Genomic DNA, 16879 nt, shown 5'->3' on the forward strand with positions numbered 1-16879 from the left:
CGGTGTTAATTATATCCCCTGAATCATGATGTGAACAGTTTCCCGCCAAGGTCTGGAAGCAATGGTCAGCGGTCTATGCACGGCGCCGTATCTTATATATTCTATGAGCTTCTCTGACTCTCAAGGTTCAACAGCCGCATGCCTACTCTCATGCCCCTTCAACTGTGAGCTTGATCAATCACCTTTCCCGACATATGAACATTCACTCATATCCGACAGTCACACTGTATCGGACTTGGTAGCAAGCAGTGAGTGTCCGTTTGTACATGACCAACGTCACGATCACACGCTTGTCTCACAGTGATATTGTGTTATGACTATCTACTGACATGGAGGAGAGAAGTGGATTTCTTTTGGACGAAACCCCGCAGGTCATGGATGTTCGCACTCTTTGTCACCAATCGTTATCTCACCATTTTGGCTCGTATGCCTGTAATGGTGGGTACGTTCTGGCCACGAAGTTGGGTACAAGATGGTACTGTATGTGACCATGATACCTTTGTCTTTCGTGGATGTCTAATGCGGAATAATTCCGTGCTCTCAGTTGTCAGTGACTGCTCATCGGAAGTGTTACATGCAACTAATATGTCCTCCCGTAGCTGCAAAGCGGCTGGTGTCTACGAGCAAATCACAATCCTAATTGTACAGATCGTGGGAGCAGGTCGGTGTCATACTCCATCAAGGGCAGTGCCTCACATTGCGACCAGTCATCATGATCATTCGGGTGTACGCTCTGTACCAGAAAAGCAGGAGAGTGCTCGTCTTCCTGGTTTCGATTGCTCTGGCTGCCATTGGGATAGCCTGCGTAAGTGTGATGCCTGTCGTCATAGCTACCCATGATAATCATGATTTCATATCCTCATGGGCGATGTTGGATGATATGGTCAGTGGGCTATTCTGTCACCCTCGTCTGAATACGTCTCCGGCTGTACCAACCCCTGCGTTGCGTTATGGATGTAATGTCCCCATTACCTATGATCAGTGGGTCTCTCTGCTTCCCCTTTCGACACCACAAATGAGTTCGCCACCCGGTTGGCAGGGCTGAATGTTCGTCGCATTGTTGTCCTTGGAAATTATACACTTCATGGCATCCACAGATATGGCGATTGCGTGGAGCGGCCAGATGGTGTTCGACGCCATCGTGTTCGTACTTACCTTATGGAGAACATTGCATATCGGAAGATTAGGTCGTCGTACACTATCGGATGTCATCATACGTGATGGTGAGTGCTATGAATGTCCGATTGTCCGTCCCTTTCGGTCTCTCGACCTGTATGTACGCATGCTGATTGTTTGTCGTTCGTCATGCACAGGTGTATTGTATTTCGGGTGCGTATTGTGTCGTTTCTTGCCGAATTGGTTATGGATTAGTGCCGATCTACCTATGCGGATAGACTTATGACCAGCGCCAATGTCGCGAATATCGCTGCCTTTCTGGTAATGTGCTGCACTGCATCGCCTTTCACTTATTCTGAACTTTTTCTTGTCTAGGTAGGCACCACGGTGTGTCCTCTTTAGCTACAGGTTTGACCTGCCAATTTGTCCTTACCGCTCATCAGTCACCAACGAAATCGCTCCTTGCCGGGTTTACCAGCGTGTGAGACTTCTCCCAGCCCCATCCTTACCATACCTAACGTATCCTCCCCTTCCCACCTCTCTACTCTTTGCATTGCTCATTCTCACCCATTCTTGTGATGACAGTATTTCCTCAATTATGATTTCTCGTCTCATGCTCAACCTCCGCGATCCCAAAATGTTCATGTTCTCTCAACCTGTGATGCCCATAGCCCATTATCCACATTCAATTTTCTGTCCATTTTACGATTCACCTCAGAAAATTAACCAATGTCTATCCTTGCCTGTCCGTACTTTTACATGCACAGAGAGTCAAAAATGTCTAGATAGCCACCAGAACTATTTCTAGTAGTTTCAATTTCAATGTTAACTATCCATACTACTATTTTCTGATCATCTGTACTATTAGTTTTGACTCTCCACACCATTTTTGACTATCCCAACTTGTCATGAGAGGGACTTGTTTGACAATCTTGCCTTGCTTGTCATTTTCAGTGGCAGGTTCATGCAGCTTGCAAATCATTATGGTCATCAGGAAATTAACACTTTACTATTTTTGGCCTTTTTGTGACTTTTTTTGACTTTTTTGTGACTATTGTGACTATTTGTGACTTTTTGGGAAGGAACCTACTATCTGTACTTTTTTTTGACCATATACAGCATTTTGAAGAATGAAAAGAGAACAGAATCTATTGAGACAACTAAGTGATGATATATCTAAGCCAAGAAGACTAGAAAATGTCTGAAAATTCAGAGATATTGAGCCATTGGTGTGATGCACACTGTCTGAGAGAAAAATCACAATATCTCTTTGGAACCTCCATCAATAGTGGCACTCAAGGTGACTTTGGAAGTGCTCTGGAATCACACTGCTGCTGCTATAAAATTTGACTCTGATGTGCCAGGCCCTGTAGCACTGCTTGACTAGCAATACATGGTAGTTACTTATCCTGGAAGATACATGTCAAATAACATATCAAACTTGTATTAATGCATTGTACATGATCAATAAACATCTACCCATCATCCAAGAGCTACCAGATGCCCATGAAATCTGTCCACCAAGATCTGCTCAAACAGCTGTGTTGGAGTTTATCACTTTTACCTTAGTTGTGGTTCACCTGAGCACAGCATTACATAATCCAAAAGCGGACACTTAGCAGTTTGTTTTTTCCTTACTGCACCTCAGCTTCAACCAACTTGAAGTCTGAGGTGGGACTCCTTCCATTCATTATATTGGAACACTTACTTACCTACCTACAGTATATTCCTCTCCATAGGTAGTTAATTGTTTAGCTTCAACCAACTTGAAGTCTGAGTATATTCCTCTCCATAGACTTGACAATCCTGCAGCTTGTCATCCTCCAAAAAGCTGGACAAGACTAGCCTTCATGTTGTGATAGCAAGGTGTTATGCTCGCATCAGGGGTCTTTCCTTTTTTGACTCCTTGCAGTCACATGCATCATGTGCCTTGTCATATCCCTCATAATCATTGCCATCCTAGGGGTTTGGATGCTGCAAGGCTCTTTTGGATCTCCTGCTGTCATGGTATTTCCAATACCTGTCGAGACCATAGCCTCCCTGTGATCCAGCATTCCACTGCCCTCTCTGATGGATGACTTGTCTCCTTCTTGTTCCATTGACTCGTTTCTGACTTGTTTATATTGCTTATATGTTGTATTATAGTTCCAGTGTCTGGCTCATTGCTGTGCATTGATTGCACAGCCAGTATAGCCTTTGTTCCCCTGACTACCCCCATCATATGACACTATATGACTCCTCTTAACTTATGTGTTTGTCTGATTGTTTTGTTGATTAACTGTGGATATGCGTCGCAATGTGTCTGACGCAACTGGTACAGTACTCATACTTAGGGGTATATAAACCTATGTACCATACCTTGTATCCTCAGTTTTTCAATAGCTTGCAACTCAGCTTCATCCCTTTGCTCTCATCCTTGTTCCCTCTCCATGTGACTACCCTAGCAGATCACCAGAAGAGTGAACCACTGTCGGACTTCAGCAATAACTGAGCCATAGGGGTTACAACACATTCAGCCTGCAGACTCCCCCTCACGTGCTTCATGCCTATTCCATTTGAAGAAGTCACTGTGCTTGGGCATAACACAAGGCTTGAAAAAGCATGATGTGGAGTTGATGGTAGCAGCTTGGAATCTATGTCAACATCATTGAGTTCAGGCTCCAGCTCCCCCACAACTCTCTTCTTCATCACTCTGCCATCGCCAGTCACTCCAATCCTGTCAGATTTTGAATCCAGCACCTCTGATGACACAGACTCCACAGCTGAGTGCGATGGGCATTATGCTCAGCTGCTAAACACAATCATGGCTCTCAGAGATGAAGTAGAGCATGCATGTATCCTTGAGAGACCTGAGATGCCAATGATGCAGGCATCTCAGCTGTGCCTCCTTGAACATTTCGCAGATCATTGGCCCCACCTGCTTTGAAAGTGCCTTCATGTAGACCCACCAATTTTTGATTGCATTCTGGATCAGATTAGTGGACATGTGATACTCCAAAGCAATTCCAAAAACCATCAGCTGGCAGTTGCAGTCCAGTTGGCGATCTTCCTTTTCCATGCAGGGCATTATGGAAATGCAGTGTTGCCTGAGGATGTAGTGCAGTGGGCCAGTGTTAGCATTGGCTCAGTTGTCAATTGTACAAACCATGTGATGGTAGCTATACTGGATGAGCATGATAGATTCATCAATATTCCATCTGAAGACTTGCAGGAGATGGAAAGAGTGTGGGTTTTCACTGAGTCATGCACCTGTTCAGCCTGGAGGAATGGCATGTTCACTGCTGATGGTTTGAGTATTCCCCTCTTTGAGAAACCACGTATCTTTGGGGAAACATTCTATGATAGAAAATCTAGGTACTCATTGAACTGCCAGGTGTGTACTCAAACACTGAGTGTGAACAGCAGAAGAAACTTACTGAGATAGCTTATTGTTTTGCCACACAATCTTCTTGTCATGGACTATGGACTTGGACATCCAGGAAGCATCCATGATGTGTGGGCCTTCCAGGGGACTTGCATCACTTCAAACCCTATGCAGTTGATTCCACGTGATCATTGGATGTGGGTGGACAGTGCATACCCATCGGAGACATGGTGTGTTGTCCCCTTTGAAAAACCTAAAGGTGGGAGATTATCTCAAGATCAGAATGTGTATAACAAGTACCTTTCAAAGGTATGCACCTAGTCTTGCCACAGTACATGGGCTGACAGCTTTGGAAGATCTGCATATGAGTTGAACATCCATTTGTCACATTGAAAGGGTGCTTTCAAAGCCTCTGTGAAGTGCACCTGAAAATCTGGACAGAGAAAGATATGAAAGTCACAGTTTACTGGGTGCTTTGTTGCATCATCCTACACACATGATCATCTGGTTTGAGGAGGAAATGGATGATATGATTGAGCATTCAACTGACTGGGCAGTCAATGAAGGAAGTGGCCTTGATGATGGGGATGGAATTGCTGTGGTGGAGGCTGTGGAGACTATTGGTCAGTGATTTCGAGTGAAGCTATTGGATCAGTTGTTTCAACATCTTGGACAGGAATGAACCCATTAATGGCAGTTGTGGGAGACAGTAGTATTAGCAAGATGAAAAAAATACATTCACCATATGTACATCTTGTGAGAGAATAGCAGAAACATGAATATGACACAAGTACATAGTGGGAAACATGCCAGAGATGGATACAGTGGGGAAGTGTGGGTAAAAACTTGGCCATGACAAGATAAACCTATGCAGTGGGAGGGGTTGCATCTGAATCAGCCTTCATGAGTTTCACAAGCTCAATTTTGAGGCAAAGTGTCTCTGCCTTGCTGTTGAAGGTGATCTCCTGGGCCTTCATCAGCTGGATGTCAAGTTTCTTTGCCTCCAACTCCAATTCCATCTTAGTCACCTGGAAGAGAGGAAGAGGCAGCATTGGGAGCAGTCAAATGGGGAAGAACAGACAGCATGCAGGAAGAGTTGGGTGGCAAGCCAACAGATGATGAGGACATTGTCATGTTTAAAGGGGGGCACATGGAGTAGGGGAGGCAGGACAGGGGTGTAGGACACAGCCATAGATGATTTGTCAGCAGGGACAAGGTGTGGGCATGGAGTGGCAGTAGAGACGTTAGGTTGGGAAAAACACTGTACAAGAATGAACATGACAGGACACAGGGACACAGTTCCACACTGTTCCAATGTCCTCCTCAGCTTCCTCAAGTTCCCCCACTGTCCCCCCCACACCCATGCAATCACCTGTGATCTCAGCCCTGGAACCCAAAACATTCTTCATACCAAGTGTCTTGTTTTGGATAACCACTAAGAAGCCCTCTGCATGGTTTTTGTTTGGCTTGGAGTTGAAGGGCTTGGGATCAAACAATGGGTTCCCCTGCCAAATGGAATGTAAGTCATCATACCAAGGAAAACTGTTGAGAATGACATCTGTATGTACACATAAGCCCCTGCATTCTTGTACATCAGTCATGTAACATACCATGAAGGTTGGCAAATTTTGGATGGCCAGGAATGATGCCTTCCCCTGACTGTTTGAATCACACACAGCACTTTCAATAGCTCACTTTCAGCCTAGATGATCATTAGTGAATCCTGGGTTTATCAGATGATCAGAGACTCACATATTGAGACAGTTGCCCACACTGACCTGAAACTTGGCAGCACTCACTGTGTACATGTCCTTGTAGACACTGTCATCCTCAAAAACAGCTCGGGTGATCATCACTTGGACCTCCTTCTTGTTGTGGCCCACTGGTCTCTCAGTCAAAGTAGATGATAATGATGGGGGTAAGTCACCTGAGTTTATGTTGCTGAAAAGAATCCTGCAGTTAGCAGGATGGCTAAGAAGCCACTGGACAAGTATTTCAGTACAAGGAGTATCCCAATTGATGTTTTTCAGCTGGGTACTTTCCATCAAGGAGTCAGCCACCAGCTGCTTGTTGGATGCTGGGCCCTTCCCTTTACTCCCACTCCCAGGTACTTGTGAGGACAATCCACCACCAGTAGTTGCAGTTACAGAAGGCCTTCCTCAATGAGCTTGTCCACTCAATGAAGCCATGGGTTTTGATAAGAGTGACTGCAGGTGAGCAGACCATCAAGGGTGTCATCAATAGGGAGGCATAGTTTTCAAACTCCACCATGGCATTGCTCTCAAATTTGCCACTTCCAGAGCACTTCCAGAGTGCTTCCAAAGCCACCTTGAGCACCACTATTGTTTGAAATAGTTAGAAAATTGATTTCGTGCTTTGACCATATGCGTCCAGGAGCGCCTGGAGGGCTTTGGTATCTAATATGTTCACGCACACTTGAGCCGTGACTTCTGGCATTGCAAACATTCAGTTCACTTGCGTTTGTGGGAAAGTTTACCAGTGAATGTGCAGTGACTGCGATGAACGTTCCCTGACCGGCAGAACACTGACTCACGACCAACCTTGCTGCATCCTGGATTGCCCGGCTGGCGTATACTACTTTATTTGGGATGAAAACGTATTTGGTTTGACCTTTGCAAAAAAATCTTGTTAGGGAAGTAATGCTGATTACAGCAAAGACGTCTCGCAGTCCCTGCAAACATAAATGACTGACCATGGCAATGCAATGCCGATCACAGATTGACAACAAGTCAACTCGTGTAAGGAACTGGAACTGTTCAATAAACTCCTTCAACGAACTTGCAACAGCGATCATCATCCCGCCTTGAAGACGATCTCGTGGAGAGCTCCTACTATGAGCAAACCCGGCAAAAATATAACTCTCCCTCAATGTAGCATAACTTAACGACGTACGATCATCCTCGCGGACAACATCAACTGTCAGTGTCAGTGCAGCAAGGGAACGTTGATCGGTCATGACCGTAAGGAAACAGAGCAATCCAAAGACGTCGGATTCTCGGAAGGAATGGTAGATATGGGATTGCGGAAATGCATGACATCAAACACTCGTGATGTTGAAAAAATTTAGATTTAGATTTATTTATTTATTTTGAAATCACGCGGCGTTTGGGACTGCTCCGCACCCTGGAATTCCCATCGCCCAAGCGGTGACCGCATGTGAAACCCGTCAAACAGAGAGCACCGGTTTTGCCATCACATTATACTGTACCAGGCAATGCGTTCTGTAAGTCGAACTTGTCATAGACTACGTCGAGTTGTGCTAAGGATGCTGTGAATATACGTTTGGGTAGGTACCCCAGTGATTCTAGTGATGGCTCGGCTCACTAGTACGCCAACAATATTTGCAGCACGCTGCCAAAGGTGCCGCAGATGGCTGTATCAACCTAAATAACTTGCTGCACTCTATCTGCGCCCAAGAAGCACATCTTTGTTACCTAATGATGGCGAGGACTCACTTGAGTATGTTTATCACAACAATTTGATGTGATTGATGTGGGTGCCCCGATAGGGTTGGTTCGCCTCGCTCTTTGCGATGCGTATGGATACCTATTATTTATGCAGTATGACTTATCGCTGTCCAGTCTGGCTCAGATCTAACGACTTTGAGGGTCCCGTTGGCACCTTTGAAACATATTCACAGTTCAAATGTCGCTGTGAGTCTCTCCTTTCGCTATTCATGTATTTGACTCTCTAGCACATGTTCACGGGAGGCTGACGATTTCCTAAACGCCAGAGACATCGCGACATCCCTCTACGCCGTTCAATTCTGTAAGCTATCCCATGCATGCCATTGCCGTTCCTGCCTTAATGTGTCCCCACTCAACCTACCTACGGCACTCGCCACCTTCGCACAGCGTTCCTCTATTACGACTACGCACTCACATTCAGCAGAGAAATTGATTTATTTTGGAAACGACCTCGACGATCATGGCCATTTGTGCTTTTCATTGCCAATCGATACCTTACTGTTCTAGGCCGCGTCCCAATGTCGATTTACTTGTTTTGGTCTACAAACGATACAAACTATGGTGTACGTGTGTGTCCTCGCTTATGGTTTATAGTGGCTTGACCTACCTATCTTGTAGATGTGGCAGCGGCATGGAGCGGACAGTTGCTCTTTGATGCCCTCGTCTTTGGACTAACGCTTTGGAGATCGGTGTATTCTCGGACACCAGGGAGAAGAAGCATAACAGATGTATTATTACGGGATGGTGCGTCCATCCTTGGATATCCGCCTCAAAATATGATTTTGATGCGTGGACGATCAGGTTGCCTATATTTTGCGTGCGTTTCCGGAACGAGTCGTCGTGTGCGCATGCTGACAGGGTGGATAGAGTGATGTCCGCTGCGAACCTTGGGAATATCATTGCACTTTTGGTGAGTCCAGGAATCGCACTTTCTCTAGACATTTTATCGACATAGCTGTGCTTAGGTGGCAAATGTAAGTCACTACACTTCATACATATATCGTTAAAAGGTGTCTTGACCACTCTCAAATAGGACAACGTGAAAAACATTGCAGACAGCTTCACCAGCATGTAGGTCACTCCGTACTTGACATCCAGCTGGTGTAGTTTATGATCTTAACGGCGCGTTTGGTGCGCGCTCAGAATTTCAGCGACGATGATCAGTAGGTTGATGCTGAACCTTCGAGATCCATCCATGGCCGGGCCGGCCGTGGCTGCATTTCCTCCGTTATCACATCCGAGTGCGTTTGCCACGACACGGGGTTTACCTGGCACAGAGACGACGACGACAGAGCCATGAGTCCGTAGCTTAGTGGCTCGTGTCAAAGGTGCGTTGTCTTGAATGAGCGTTCGTCGTGTTCTATTGCTTACGGGTCAAACTATAGTGCACATATGCATGTCCATGACATCACTGCAACTAATTACACTCTAAACGCCGTTTATGTATGTCACTGACAAGATTATCTTGGGGTTAGCTGTTATTTTGTCAGTCTTGGTGTGTTTAATATGGTCTGTGACAATAACTCACTGGGGGATTGAGTGTAGATATGTGTAAGAAAAGCACGATGCCAAGTGTTGCAACGTTGAGCACTGACGATGTACCACACATATGATGCAGCTGAGGCAACGATTGGTCTCCCATCCAATGCTTTTGTGGGGGTTGTACACGGGCACTTTCCCTTGACGTTGCCAACCTGAGTTCAGACCGGCTAGTTAGTCTCCCTCACTTAGACAAATCACATAGTCCCTCTTGGACACGGACACATAAGCAGACGCCAACAAGACGCGCTACTCTGAGAGTCATGTCTTGCAAAAGAAAGGCACCAACCAGCGCAGCTGTGATGACTTGCACTGACTTGATAGTTTGCATGCTGATGTAGGAACTTGCAAACCTATAGATGGACTTGAATTAATTCTCACTGGCAGCAAGATCCCCAATTCAGTCGACGTGAGAAGTGACGTGAGGACATGATTTCGGTGATTTAGCATCAACTTATCACTCCACCCAACTTGCCGAAGCTGCTGCCACTGTTACATCACGTCAGAAGGGTAGTCCTGAGAGGCGAGCATCTGCTAATGCCTGCCTAAACATTCAGATAGGTCGTCGCTGTCTGCTCGCGGCGTTCTCCTTGCCAATCACTCGCAAAGTGAAAGCAAGACCCAGGTTCCCCGACGTCCTGGATCCACCACACGTAACCGTATGAGCGACGACAGATTTCCTCCTTCCAGCCTTCCCGTGAAGCGGCGAAGCCACAAGACGCGAGTGGCATCGACTGTGGAGCTGGTGACTATCTGGGACAAAAGTCTCCATCCTCGTGCCGTCCAGGCATTCCTTAATCGTGTTCAAGCTGCACTGCCCTCGAGATCCGGCTCCTCATACATGCGGTGCAAAACCTGACGTAGTGCGCCCACCATTTTTGACCCTTCCATCACCCAATCACTGGTCATCCATAATCAGAGGTGAAACTGAGCACCGGATTTTTATCAGCGACTTAGTTCTGATGGACTTGCGCGACTCGACGGTACTGGACTTGAACTACTTCGAGTTGCACTAAGGCTGGACGGAGGAAAAGGTCTACCGAGGATGCTGTGAATAGACGATTGGGTACCAGCATGATACCTCGTCTCACTACGCCCAACCGAACGATTCCAGGTACTTCGGATGGCTGTATCGACCTACATAAATATCCTGGTCGACGGCAAGAAGCACATCTTTTACCTAATGATGGCACAATGAAAAGCGTACAGCAACCGGCGTCGAGAGGACCAACTTCGAATATATTATCGTGACAATGTGATGTGATTAATGTGGGCGCCCTGATAGGTCGGCTCGCCTCGGTTTTTGCGTTACTTATCGTGTCCAGTCTGGCTTCCTGGCGACTCTGACGATCCCGTTGGCATTGTCACAGTTCCAATGTCGCTGTGAGTCTCGTCTTTCACCATTGAAATATTTACTCTCTAGCACATCTTCACGGGAGGCTGATGATTTCCTAAATACCAGGGACATCGTGACAACTCTCTTCGTCGTTCAATTCTGTAAGCTATCCCATCCCATTCTCGCCTTTCGAGCTTCCTCCCCACAATGCGTCCCCCCACACTCAGCCTACGGCGCTCACCACCCTCGCACAGCGCTCCTCTATTACGACTACGCGCTCACACTCGGCAGAGAAATTGAGTTATTCTGGAAACTACCTCGATGGTCATGGCCGTTTGTGCTTTTTATTGCCAATCGATACCTTATCGTTCTAGGCCATGTCCCGTTGGCGGTTTATATTTTTTGGTCTCCAGGTGTTGGTTCGAACTATAGTGTGCGTGGTTTGTGGCGTTGCGTCCTTCACTTATGGCTCAATCTCTTTTGGTTTGTCTGCTCATATCGATGTAGTGGTGAGAACACTTTGTCATGTTGCAGATTCATGATGAATTCAGATGACATTCGCAGGTGTAATCCTCTGCTCCTATACAATGGATGGTTAGCCATCGTCGTTCAGGCGGTCGGTGGAAGTACGTATGTTCCGCCGTGCACATATGCTCTTCCTCATTTTATCACCATCAATGAACCTTCGCAGTCGTCATGATCATGCGCGTATATGCTCTATACGAAAGGAGTCGATGCGTATTGGCTATGCTCGTATTTTTTGGGGCTTGTGGGATTCTTGTAGGCGCTGTGAGTCTGCTCTGCTCGATACCGATCGTTGGATTGTTTTCATCGATGATTGGCTGATGACGCGCGTGGACGGAAAGTGGGCTGTGTCTTCATTACCCTTTTCTCCGCCTGCGGTCCCGACACTGGAGTTTCTGATCGGTTGTCCTGGAAAGGGGCTTCTTACCTTCGACCAGTAAGTCCTTGCTCTATGTGTGTCGTGGATCCATCTGGTATTGAAACACTGATGTGCGATAGGGGATTATGTACGTGATTCTACTTGCCTTGTACGAATGACGATTTCCGACGACAATTCCTATCTGACCACATCTTGAACGACGCAACGTTGTGACTCATCTTGTAGATTTGGCAGCCGCATGGAGCGGGCAGTTGCTTTTTGACATGATCGTCTTTGGACTGACACTTTGGAGATCGGTATCTTCCCGGACACCAGGAAAGAGAAGCATATCAGATGTTTTATTGCGGGATGGTGCGTCTGTCCTTGGTGATTTTCCTCAAAAATACGATCTTGATGCGTGGATGATTAGGCTGCCTATATTTTGCGTGCGTTCCGGAATGAGACGTCGTATGCGCGTGCTGACAGGGTGGATAGAGTGATGTCCATCGCGAACTTAGGGAACATCATTATGCTTTTAGTGAGTTCCAGAATGACACTTTCTCTAGACACCTTATCGACATAGCTGAACTTAGGTGGTAAATGTAGGTCACGACACTTCGTATGTTTATTGTCCAAGGGTGTCTTGATCGTTGCCGGACAGGATAATGTAAAAAACATCGCTCCCAGCTTCACCAACATGTAGGTTTCTCATACTCGACATCATGCTGGTGGTGTTTATGATCGTAACGGCGCGTTTGGTACACGCTCAGAATTTCAGCGACGATGATCAGTAGGTTGATGCTGAATCTTCGAGACCCATCTGTCGCCGGGAGGGCAGTAGCTTCATTTCCTCCGCTATCCCATCCGAGTGCGTTTGCCTCGACCCAGGGCTTACCTGGCGTTGAGACGACGACAAATGGGGTGATGAGTCTGTAGCTTAGTGGCTCGTGTCAAAGGTGCGCTGTTTTGAATGAGCTTTCGTTGTGTCTTAATCTCTTCGGGCACATCTAAACAGTGTATATCTATAGCGTCGCTGCGACCAATTATACTCAAAACGCCGGTTAAGACACGAACAAGAATTGTCAGATTACGTTGGCCTCGTACATGGTATTAACTGTTATTTTATCGGTCCTGATGTGTATGATATAGTTTATGGCAGTACACAACTCGTTGGGAGATTGAGCACAAGTTTATGTGAGACAGGAAAAATCTGAGCGCTGAAGTGCTGACTACGTAGGATGTAACTGAGGTGACGATAGGGTGGATGGGTCACCAGTCACCTGAGTATGGTGTTTTTATCTTTTGCCTTACTCATGTGCCCCTTGCCTCTCCCATTCAATGGTCTTTTTTGAATTTGTACGCAGGCGATTTCCCTCAGCGTTGTCAACCTGAGCTCAGACCTGCTTCAGTAAATGTCTGTCGCCCTTCGGAATTCTGAGTCTATTATAGTCCATTACAGACGCGTAAACAGACACCAACAAGACGCGGCACCCGTTGAATTGAATTGGAGCCTACATTCATTTATGTCCTACGCGACCGCGTCTCGTCGTCGGAAACCACGTCTTGGAAAAGAAAAACACCATCCATGTTGTCCAGCTACAGCGCACACAGTTCAGATGGGTTCTATAGTCCAGTGCACGCTAGCTACCCGCCTAGCACACCCACACGCTCGTCATCCCGTGCAGCGGCGACCGCCAAGGGCTTCCAACCCCGTCACTCCTCACCGCTCGTCCAGCGTAGCTCATCACCACCAGTGGGCTCGTCTCCGCCTATGCAAATGTCTTCGCCCACAGCTTCTGCACAAGAGCGGAGAAAGGGACAATACAAGAGCCTTCTCTCTTACAGGACGCCAGAATCCTCATCCGTATCGAGAAGGTTGTTTTCGACTGCAAATGTGGGTCAGTTGGATTGCTCAACTGTAAGCACCAGCTGTCGTTCGTCGTGCGAGGCTAGTGACTTTCCGTCCTGATAATGCTATAGGATCCGACAAAATCATTTCTGCGAGAGCGGTTCCAGGCGCGATGTCGTGAGCACGCAAGGAAAGCAAGACAACGCGCCGTGAGCGAGCGGAGGGGAAGTATGGGTAGTAGCGATGCCGGATTGTACTTTGACGATGAAATGGATTGTGACGCGGAGGAAACGGACGAGGATGTTTTGCAAGACGAGGTCCCTATTTTTCTGTGACTGTGTTCCAGACTCGACTGCTGACCCGTGACATGCTTATAGTTGTTCAGACGAATCGTGGAAAGCGCCAATCATCGCGCGAGACATGCCTTTCGACTAAGCTACTCCCTCGAAGTTGGGTCATCCTTTGACCCGGACTTGGAGGACGTCAGTGTATGGGAGAGCGAGCTGAGAGGTTCGTCCCGATGTCTCTCATATACAGCGACGTCTTGCTTAGGTCTTGTCTTCTTTTTCCCTGGCATAGCGGAGCCACCACCGTCGACGTCCACATCTACCGCCTCGGTCCCTAACTCAGGAACGTCCTCTCATGCAATGTCCACATCTTCAACCCCTCCTCTATCTCTGATATCTGCACCGCCTTCAAGCGTGCATGCACAGCATCTAACCCACCATGACCCCGAGGAAGAATTGGTTGCATATGCCGAAGAATATGCCGCACTAGCTGACTTTGCCGACATTGACCTTTCAGCAGAAGAGTTTTCGTCGTGGAGCGACGTTGAGGATGATAGCTTGGGACGTCCCCAAGCTGAGCGGACAGTGGCGGACCAGTACGATCAGGATATGGATATGTCATGAAGACGCTGATGCTTTGCATTTAAGAGAGGTATGGTCTATCTGTGGTCTCGGTATGTTAAGGTTGTATTTACATGCATTGTATAATTACATTCTTTTGTTCTTCCTGGTCACCGCTCCCCCTGATACAACACATGCTTGTGAGCAAACCATTTATATATGTCCACGAGGGTATATAGGTGTTCACCCATTCCTGGGATCTTTGCTGCTTAGACGGTAGTGTGGGAACTTTCCAACTTGCAGGTCCCACTTGAAATGAAACTCACCGCAAAGAATTCATAGGAACATACCAAGAACATACCCTATGCAATTCAATCGACGTGAAAAGTGTCAGGATTTGATTCTGTGATGCGTCTGGCCCGCCCTCGCCTAAAACATCGATCACTATGACCACATTTCCTAACTATCACTCCTCCACCTAACTTGCTGGAGCTGCTGCCACCGTTGCATCACGTTAGGCGCCGTCCTGGGAGAGTAGTCTTGGCGGACGAGCACCTGCTAATGCTCGCCTAACCGCTATAGGTCGTCACTTCCTTCTCCTCGCGGCGTTCGGTCTGCACGAAGCAAAAGGGTCCCAGGTCCCTTGACGTCCTGGATCCATCACGCAATCGTGCGGGCGGCGACAGATCTCCCCCTTCCAGCCTGCCCACGAAGCCACAAGATATGGACGGCATCGACTGGGACTGGTGGCTGTCTACTACAAAATCGCCATCTTCGTGCCATGCAAGCGTTTCTTGTTCAAGCCTGCATCACCGGCGTCAGCCTTGCCCCCGAAGTCTAGGTCTTCATACGTGCAGTGCACGATCGCCTAAAAATCCAGCAAATTAATATGTGTATTCCGAACTGTGCGGTCATGCCGTATTGCTGGACCAAGTCACTTAGGGTCTTGACACATTCACCGACAGCGCCCTAGATTTCGTAACGAATCTTCATTTCTCGTCCGTTTCCCCGAGCAAGAGTTGTATCACAATCTCAAAAGCGGAGGGGAGAATGGAAAAAACTTACGGGAACTTTGGGTCTCGTGATAAACTGGGCAGATTTACTTCTCACATTGTTTGCAAAGGTACCTCACATCTTCTCGACATTGTGGATGTTATTCACAGGCTTTGACTCGGCGGACACTGCACGCAAAAGCTTCTCAATATGGTCACGTTCGTACACCTTACGTTGTTACCACTGGGCGGTATGGAGCACTAAGTTCGGACTAGGTGAGTTCGGTATGCCTTCTGTTGTGTCGCTGAGGCCCCCGGTCCCCATCCCACCACAAAGATGACCCTATCCTGTAGTATCATGACTATTACCGCGACCGTAAGAAGAACCCAACCTAGTTGTTGACTATCACCTCCGTGCTCACCCCCGTGACGCTTTCGTAGTTTGGCCACGCCCAACGAAATGAAGAGAATGGTATGTAAGACTACTTCATTAGCATCATGTACCCCTCATCCAACAACTTTACTATGCTCATCCACCACTATGCGTACCTGGTACTTCCCGTTAGATTGTCGATGTCAACAGGTGATGATATGGTACCTGTGCCATCAGTTCATCTTCATTTCTTGGAATCGTGCGTAGCTCAAGCGTTGGTAGGTTCGCGATTAGGGCCTGCATATTGAAGAAGGTTAAGGGGAGTATGGTCCGCGAATGTCAGTTAGCCATTCCCCTGACAGGACCTTTCAACATGAAACCTCCACATTCGCATGCAGGCTTTCCTCACCAGTTTTTACAGAGTCGATGAACCCGCCACTAACGAAGTTTCCTACGAATCTCCGCTGTTTCACCTTCCCAGCACGGGTTTCAAGTTAGCGTGTATGTATATACGAGTTATCCCAATTGAGACATATCTAAGGTACGCTCCATGTGTCACTCGGCACCTCTTGGTACTTGCATATGTGCGGCTCGCCAAACCATGCTGATACCGGCGACAAATATGCAGACAGGCAAGACTATGTGCGTGTGTCTCGAAGGTACGCATGAGGAGCTGACTGCGATCACGAGCAATTGGTTACTTGACGGTGCGAATGCTCATTTGAGATCATCGGTTGCCAGTCATTGCCTCAACGTGCCTTGTTGGGTTGTAGAGCTTGCGCACAAACGGAAAGATCCTTGTATTTCTACCGTAAGGAAGCAATCAGTTCTTCCGTCTTCTAGCCCATCCTCGGAGTTCCGAGGTCAAGCTTCAAGGTAGGTCCAAGGTGAGTAGCTCTACCACTGACATACCGGCGGCGTCCTGCCGGTAACGTGTAAGATGCAGGGGCACTACGTCATGTCGTACTGTGCCAGTGGACCTACGAATCTTTTCAGGACATGCATATCATCCGGATGTCGCTCTCACTCGAAGCCCGGTCAAATCCAAGTTTCTGGTTCTAACGTTGGCACCAGAGCACACAGCGGGTGCT

General features: G+C 47.4%; 4 protein-coding genes across 4 annotated transcripts; all 4 read left to right on the forward strand.

Annotated features, from left to right (window-relative positions):
• Positions 1 to 301: 301 nt before the first annotated feature.
• Positions 302 to 1438, forward strand: F5J12DRAFT_852049 (uncharacterized protein). The gene is made up of 5 exons (XM_051746557.1): positions 302 to 484; positions 608 to 661; positions 708 to 1019; positions 1098 to 1246; positions 1314 to 1438. Exons 1-5 carry the CDS (start codon positions 379 to 381, stop codon positions 1392 to 1394), a joined length of 702 nt encoding a protein of 233 aa, XP_051596915.1. The 5' UTR covers positions 302 to 378; the 3' UTR covers positions 1395 to 1438.
• A 6174-nt stretch (positions 1439 to 7612) lies between these two features.
• On the forward strand, positions 7613 to 8571 carry F5J12DRAFT_852072 (uncharacterized protein; the record flags this gene model as incomplete). Its single annotated transcript, XM_051746558.1, has 5 exons — positions 7613 to 7724; positions 7792 to 8061; positions 8142 to 8154; positions 8235 to 8269; positions 8356 to 8571. Exons 2-5 carry the CDS (start codon positions 8034 to 8036, stop codon positions 8568 to 8570), a joined length of 291 nt encoding a protein of 96 aa, XP_051596916.1. The 5' UTR covers positions 7613 to 7724; positions 7792 to 8033.
• Positions 8572 to 10553: 1982 nt separating this feature from the next.
• F5J12DRAFT_342050 (uncharacterized protein) lies at positions 10554 to 12832 on the forward strand. The gene is made up of 14 exons (XM_051738973.1): positions 10554 to 10776; positions 10833 to 10890; positions 10970 to 11004; positions 11098 to 11278; positions 11408 to 11469; positions 11535 to 11632; positions 11710 to 11804; positions 11867 to 11874; positions 11973 to 12098; positions 12157 to 12172; positions 12222 to 12264; positions 12320 to 12328; positions 12388 to 12425; positions 12497 to 12832. The coding sequence occupies exons 2-14, from the start codon at positions 10883 to 10885 to the stop codon at positions 12660 to 12662; spliced, it is 885 nt and encodes a 294-aa protein (XP_051596917.1). The 5' UTR covers positions 10554 to 10776; positions 10833 to 10882; the 3' UTR covers positions 12663 to 12832.
• Positions 12833 to 13503: 671 nt separating this feature from the next.
• F5J12DRAFT_906995 (uncharacterized protein) lies at positions 13504 to 14486 on the forward strand (the record flags this gene model as incomplete). The annotated part of the gene is made up of 4 exons (XM_051748855.1): positions 13504 to 13644; positions 13707 to 13892; positions 13953 to 14089; positions 14276 to 14486. 4 exons carry the CDS (start codon positions 13504 to 13506, stop codon positions 14484 to 14486), a joined length of 675 nt encoding a protein of 224 aa, XP_051596918.1.
• Between the last annotated feature and the right edge of the window lie 2393 nt (positions 14487 to 16879).

This window comes from Pisolithus orientalis, assembly GCF_024613125.1.
Source record: "Pisolithus orientalis strain OTSU chromosome Unknown F5J12scaffold_34, whole genome shotgun sequence".
Classification (NCBI taxonomy): domain Eukaryota; kingdom Fungi; phylum Basidiomycota; class Agaricomycetes; order Boletales; family Pisolithaceae; genus Pisolithus; species Pisolithus orientalis.